The sequence below is a fragment of the Schistosoma mansoni genome, chromosome 3 (assembly GCF_000237925.1).
Source record: "Schistosoma mansoni strain Puerto Rico chromosome 3, complete genome".
Lineage (NCBI taxonomy): Eukaryota > Metazoa > Platyhelminthes > Trematoda > Strigeidida > Schistosomatidae > Schistosoma > Schistosoma mansoni.
Window position 1 is genome coordinate 15,039,386 of NC_031497.1, and position 8,078 is coordinate 15,047,463.

Below are 8,078 nucleotides of genomic sequence, written 5' to 3' on the forward strand. Positions count from 1 at the left end.
TTATAAGGGTTAACATAACAAGTGGATGGACTGCAATCTCTCGGCTGATGAGGTACAAATATACGCTACATCGAATATATATATTTATCAAATAATTATTTAATAACCATGTTATTTCAGTATAAATATTCTACCTGATTTACAGCTTATTACCTAAATATATTTCACCTAAATATTATTATAATTATTAAATTGGTGAGAAATTATAGATAAGTGTTGAGTGACAGTTAACTGAAGGTGTAAACATACATATATATTCAGTTTTTTTTAATAATGTACATTGGACAACAGTTGCATACAACTTATTAGACAGATTAATATGAAGTGAAGTGAGAATATAGGTAGAAATGGAGATAACTCTGTAGATACAGTTGTATACCAGTCATATATATATACAATAGGTTTATTGCGCTTCATTAAATTGCAATAAATGATAAAGACATTTTGAAAAATCGAGTTCATATTCATACATCTTTTTAAAAAGTAATTAAAGTAACATTAAACCACAATAAAAAGAATATTTTAGAAGGTATGTCTCAATGTATATATATATATATTTTTTTTTTTTTTTTCTTAATAAAATGATTATATTTCATTGAAATCATCAACCGGTCAGTGTTAGACCACCATTAAAAACTGAAAAGCATTGAATGGCCGTTTCGTCCTGATAAGAGACTATTTAGTAGTACATATCCACGATTCCGCACGCGGTATTCGAACCCAGGATCCTCATTCTTGCGCTCGATCGCTAAACTTTCAAGCCACTAGGACGATATCTGGTAGTATTGTGGTGTGGTCTACTTATATCCATATAAGTAGTATATGGTGTTGGTCAGACATAGAATGTATTTGGGCAGAAGACCGATGAGGAAAGAACTGAAACGAAGCGCAATCGGTTGGAAAATGCACGAACAATGGAATTAGAGAAGAAACAATGAAGATCGAGACTATTGGTTGTTAATTTGCAAATTGACTGTCCATTGTATGGTTTTCAGAATTTACTGAGATAGTCTGTAATGTTTGCTTAAATACATTCGATTGTCCCCAACAAGTGTTCTGTTCACTACAGTATTAATGTCTAGCTTTAGTCGGTCCGCTATATTGAGTGACAATCTACAGTCCTCTTCGGTAAGTAACTGGTTCACACTCATCATGGCTGAACTCCAATTATCATGACATTAGTGTGAGATCGAAGGTGCTGGGTCCGAATCCCGAATGTGGGATGGTGGGTACGCACTGCTGAGGAGTCCCATACTAGGACTAAATAGCCGTCCAGTGCTTTCAGGTTTTAAATAATAATGTAACACTGAACAGTTCATGATTTCAATGAAAGTTAACAATCTCCGCAACCCCATATTGACAATAATATTTGTTTAAGTTTAATATCAACTTTTATTAAGGTGTGAAATAATTTATCGAATAAACTGATAACTTCAAACACAACCGCTAATTTCCTTCAAAAATTACAACGAAAGCTGATAGAATAAAACGAAGAATTCTAGTATAATTTTAGGTCAAAATTCATGAAAATTAAATAATGAATGATTCAGCGAATGAATACGAATCCAGAAAATATTTATGTTTAATTATAAATTCGATAGTAAATATCAATATTCATCACTTACATTTTTAATTTTGATAACATTATGCATAGACTACATCGGCAGTATACTGAAATCCAGTTGATTTAATACTATTATAGTTATATAAAAATGGGATAAAAGACTTCATGCATATTTTAAAGTACAATTATCCTTTTTCATGTGTCTTCTGACAGCGTTTTCCGATAACAAAGCTTAAATGCTGACTATCAAAAGAGTGGAATATTATTTGATATCTCGAAAAATAAATGACGCAATTAATGGTTATTTACCCGCTCCTAGTTCATTATCATATTGAAAATACATCATCATGTAGTTGACAACTCAAGATTAAGTCTGTAAAATACAACATTACTAAAGTTAGAATTCATTTTTTTCCCAGATAGAATGTAACTTACTGTAGTATGATAATAAAACAAGAAAACACCAATCTTAAAAAGACTAATAATATAATCACGTCAATTTATCTTATTTAGTCAGGTTCCAATCAGCTGGTCATAATTTCTATATAACATACCTATAGGAATGTTATTGATTATTTGTTAATACAAACACAGATCAGCATAGTTTAGCTAAGATTTAAAAAACCAAATCGACTTGATAAAATTTTACAACTAAATGTCATATCTAAATTAAGGCTATGGAACACATATTAAGATTGTGGAACTAATAACTGAAGTAGATTTGCATCCATCATCTCACAACTCTATCCCCCAACATTATTATGTGTAAAAGTTTCCTAGTAAACATTGGTGTTCGGGTATTAAATTATTGACTGTTTTTATCATTATTAAGTATTCGATAGATTGAATGATTTTGTTCTAACTAGTGAAGATTATAAAATGAGAATGAATTTGCTTCCGTATATAGTTAACTGAATAGAAAGTTATTAGATGAATAGTCTTCTAAGCATTTCACAAATCATAAGGTCTTACATATTCTACACATATAATAAACGAGGTTCATTCCCTTATCTATAGAATACAATTTATTTGATGTCATTCAGTGAAATTATTTAAGAAAAGACATATCTGTTAAGTAAATTATTCAGGTAAATAATTTTTCTCCATTTCTTTCAAATCACTATTTCTTTTATCGTAGGTCTACACAAATTCAAATAAATAATCTGAATGAAATTATTCTAGCTCCAAGTGATATGAAATCCATTAGTTATTATTACAGATTATCAAAAATAAAATTCACTTCGTGGAGGAGCATAGGTCGCCTACCAGCATTCTCCATCCAGCTCTGTCCTGGGCAATCTTTCGAAGTTGTTTCCATCTGTTATTCACTCTCTTAGTTTCTGCTTTCAATGATGATAGTTATTTAATCGGTTATTTCACATTGGGACTGATTTTTCGGTATTATCACTATTCTTACTTGTTATATAATCTTTGTATTATACTTTTTTAAAAACGAATTTCACATTGAGGAAAGTGTTTCTGTGTAAATTTTCATTTTATCTCGTAAACTTTAGGCATTTTTTCACTCATTCAGATATTAGGTATAGACGAGACTATAATTTATGGACGAACCAATCCGATGTAAGATAACGAGCCTTGGATTTTGGTGCAAAATTCAGTCAGCCATTTGGCTAAATAACGTTTCGGCATCTTAGCTGATGTCAGTTCGTGACGAAAACCCTAAATCTAATTCCTAGCCCTAGCCATCGAATGCAAATCATAATTCGATTTCCTCACACTGTTTTATAACCCTCACTTAGTCCTTGTTAGTAGGTTTACATTCTCAAGGTCAGTTGTCCAAAAATTAGTCTAACCTTATTTTACACTTTCAACTAATTTAAAAACTGAATGTAGTGTTCGAATTCCAAAAATGAACTTAACACTGTAATAACCTTGAAGATGAAGTTATTCCAGATATTCAGAGCATTTATAAGCAAACAAATTTTAATTTCAGATATCGTTAAGTAATAAAAAAACGAAGTTTTTCTAATCATTGTTTTTAGAAAAAAGAAATATAGCTTCCGTGAGGGTAAGAAGTTGTAAGTATCTTAAGCAGAAAATAGCGTCAAAATCTTTCATGATTCGAACACTATACAACTTATTAAGTTTAATCAGTTTTTGATTACTATAAACTTTGATACAGTAGAAAAGTAAATTATTCTTTAATTTAGTTAATGTATTCAAGTTTATTAACTGACAATGGAAGAAATCTTCAAGGTTAACTATGAAATAATATTAAGGTGTATGCTACATATACCGGGAGATATAAGTAGCATATATCAGAAACTTGAGATTCGATTCTTACTGACAGAAGGAAAAAATGAATCTGTATAAAAACAAAAATATTTATGATTCTCGTAAGACATTTGTAAGTAAACTGTAATTTTAAGAGAATAGTTTAGTAATAAAAAATTATAATTTAAATAATTGAATAAACTTTTTAAATCCTCTTGTTTACTAATTATTCTAACGAAATTGAATACACCTATTATTTTATATTAACTATAGTCATACAACATTCACTGAACATTACTTTCATTATAATGTACAAGTTACATAGACAATGCTTAATAATATTAGATCTAATAGTTTAATTTATGAATTTTTTCTTTTAGTAAATTCGTGAAATAATCTTTTAAATAAAGCAAAAATCTCCACAAAACCCCTTCTGACAATGATCATATGCTCACTAGTGACTGGATTCAATAGATATTTCTTGCAGTTCTAGTGAGAAGCAGAAACCAGTGGAGTTCAACCACGTCTGTTGGGAGATATCAACTCACTGAAGACATTTGTGAATGGTTGCTCAATTTCGTGGATTGGTTGAAGTTAGATATTAAAACCGTTGGATGCTGGCCAGTTCAGTGGTCTAGTGGTTAAGCGCTCGCGCACGAAACTGATAGGTCCTAGGTTCAAATCTTGCTAGTCGGGATCGTGGATACGCACTGCTGAGGAGTCCCACAATAGGACGAAACGGCCATCCAGTGCTTCCAAATTTCCTGTAGTGGTCTAGCTTCAATTGACTCATGATTTCAACTATATAAAATTACTAAAAGTCTCCACAAAACGCCCTTCTAATAAATCAAAAACAACTAATGAATATTTCTTGATTTTTATTTACTCTCAAGCTGACCATCAGTTTATGAAGAATACAATGTACAAATAAATTTTATTTTCCTTTTCTTTCCAGTATTACTTAATCATTGAATTGATTTCAGATCTAAAAAAACAAGAAGAAGAGGAAGACGGAGAAGAAGAAGAAGAAGAAGAAGAAGAAGAATGAATACACCTTCAGGAATACATTTAAAAAATGACAATCATTTATTAAACTCTTATTATATTTCAACTAAAAATTCTTTAATTCATTCAGATCAAATAATAGTTGATTGTTATATGAAACAAAATCTTCAATCAAACTATACACATAATTTTTATAATTCATATGAATATAATAATAATAATAATTATAAAAAATATTTTAATATTTCCGATCATTCTTTGGAACATTTAAATTCATTATCATCCATGGTTAAAAATGTAATGATAAATGTACCAAATAAAAATTTATGCATTCTAACAAAAAATTATGATAATCAATCAAAAAATAATATTGATTATTGGAAAATTAATTATAATTATAACTTAAAGGATATTTATAATAAAACTGATTCAATATATAATTATACAACAACAACCACCACCACCACAACAACAACAATAACCGATCATGGTAAGTCATCATTGATTAATCTTATTTAGAATATATGTCCATTAAATCATAGTATGAAAATTCTCAACACATTGTACTTACTATCATAAAAAGGGATCGATTTCAGAACCTTAAGGTTTTGTGATGTATGATTAAAGATAAGAATAGTTAAGGAGATGTCAAATGGTATAATTTGAACTTTGATTAATTCATTATTAAAAATTAATAATGTTCTAATGATAAATATCTTTATGGTTGTGTTATTTTCAGTTTGTTAATTTGATATTTAGATTTTTATAAATATAGGAAATTGTGACGTTAGGTGGTTGGAAATAGTTGACAGGAAATCTTGGACCCAGGTTTCCTGCTAATGACTATTCGGTATTAATTTAGTTAAGCTTTTGCATGAGATCATTAGTATTATCTACATGTATTTGAAATATGATTAAGATGCACTGACTATATGTAGAATGATTTGTAACATGTGGGAAGTTAATTAGAGTTAGGAAAATAAAATGACTAACTTAATGGTATCACGATAATGAAAAGACGAGAGGCTATAAGTTTCAGTTATGTGAACATCTTTTTTTCCCTAAGAACATGTCATAATAGCAAAAAATTATCCAGTTATCATTGATCGCTGATAATTTTCAAACTAGTCAATCATGAATAGAAGAGCTAAGTTTGAATGATAAATCTTTGATAATAGGTAACATAGTATTTTCATTCTGAGTTGAAGCTCAGTTAACTAATTAATGTCATTCCGTGATGTGAACTATAAAATGCAATAACCACAACAAAGCCTCTATTCTAGTAATAATGACGTGCTTATAATGACTTTTTCGAAGGGTAATCCCTGGATTTCTAGTAAGTAGTCATGACCAGTGGATTCCAACTACTTCGGAGGTGAGACATCATTTATCACTGGCATCTGATGATGAATGCATAATATTGTGAATTGACTGAAGTTAGAAATATTAGCAATAGAGTACTAACAAAGTGGTGTAGAGGCTATGTATTCGTCGTAATACCTGAATGTCTCGGATCCAATCCCCTATGAGGCCATGGATCTGTACTACCAAAAGGTTCTATAAGAGAAGACAACAACTGTCCAGTTCTTCCTAGTTTCCAATAGAGGTCTAAATAAGGTAATTGAGTGATACAAACTTCAAGGTTACCAGTTAGTTAGACAATAATATATATTCTTGACCATTGATCACCTTTTAAAAAATGATATTTTTCAGTACTAAGATAGCTTGTATATCATGCTGAAACAAAACAAAGATATATAAAATAAACAATTGTAGATCATTGACAGAAAATTCCGTTACTGTTTTTGCAGATATACCGTAACACCAATATCAATCTACTGCATGTGTTTGTTTGTTCGAGTTTCTAAAAGGATAAATTCAGCGATTGATTTTTTGAATATTTACTAGTTGTAGCATTTTACAAAACCTAGGATAGATAATCCATTATATTAGACGTATTTGATGGCATTCCTATTATACTCTGCGTGCGTTTATGATTTTATTCATTTATTTGAACACACAAACATTGGTATAAAGGGGGACCAAATACACATGCACCACACAATAACAATGTGGCCAGCATTAGTTATTATTTATTCGTGTGAGGGCTGTGATACTGCCCGGGTGCCAAACCATTGGTTTGGAATCAGGGTTTTCCAACTCCCCTTAGTGGAACCTCCGAACCCACTAACCCAGTTAAAACACCAGATATTCACTTTTCGTCCTCTCAATTTCATAAACAATACACCCACTATGAGAAGACAGTGAGTAGGACTTCTCTGACAGTGGCTGTATGCATGTGGAGAGAGAGTTGACTCTCCGCACCCTCGACTGCACTAGAGATTTCACCGTACATTTTTTAATAAGTTTATTTCCCAAGAAAGATATACTTTATATTATTTCAAACAAGCATTCAAAATCTTCAACATGGAATTGATAGATTAACCAGTGCGACAAAGATTTTGATGTTTGCTATTTGATAACAGTAACATTTAAATTAGGGATTAGAAGAACTTGTTTTAATTTACAGAAAACATCTGTATTTATCATTTCCATTCAATGTTTCTTTTTAAAAGTCGGACAATATAGAAGAAAGTCAAGGAAACCTTATTCAAGAAATCAAATTATGATATTAGAAAAAGAATATGCAATAATGCCATATATTACTCGTCAAAGAAGGTGGGAAATTTCCAATAAATTACAATTAAGTGAAAGACAAGTGAGATTACTTAACGAAAATTTTCAAATGTATTTCCTTCATATATTTACATTATTTATACATTTTTGTAGTCTTATAGAATGAATTAATTCAATTTAGACAACCTGTAAAAAGCAGGAAGCACTGGACAGCTGCTTAGTCATATTATGAGACTCCTTAGCAGTGGGTATTCAAGGATTAAACCCATGATCTTCAGCTCTTGTAGCCTGTTCAATTGATAAGTTGATATCGACTAATAAGCAGAAGATATCATTTTTTAACATGTGAATAAGAGGTATTTATTGCAGAACAGTCTATAGTAAAATTGTTTTCTTCACAGATAGTTTATCAATTACTGACTTTTATGGTTAGTTTTATGAATATCTTTAGTGCGAACTCGTCAAATGTACTTTGTTTTAATATATATATATATATATATATATCGTTTGAGTCTTGATTTTAATATAAACTTTCATTTGAAATTAAATGACAGTTAGTTTTATCAGAAGGGGTTTTTGTGGAGATTTTAGTAATTTTATATAGTAGAAATCATGAGTCAATTGAAGCTAGACAACC

General features: G+C 30.1%; 1 protein-coding gene across 1 annotated transcript in view; it reads left to right on the forward strand.

The window, feature by feature from the left end:
• Positions 1-4,810: 4,810 nt before the first annotated feature.
• Positions 4,811-8,078, forward strand: part of Smp_202120 (uncharacterized protein) — a 6,116-nt gene continuing 2,848 nt past the window's right edge. Inside the window, exons 1-2 of the mRNA XM_018799370.1 lie at positions 4,811-5,294; positions 7,381-7,523. Of these exons, the coding sequence (XP_018651166.1) occupies positions 4,844-5,294; positions 7,381-7,523 (594 nt within the window). The 5' untranslated portion in view covers positions 4,811-4,843. The remainder of the gene's footprint in view (positions 5,295-7,380; positions 7,524-8,078) is intronic.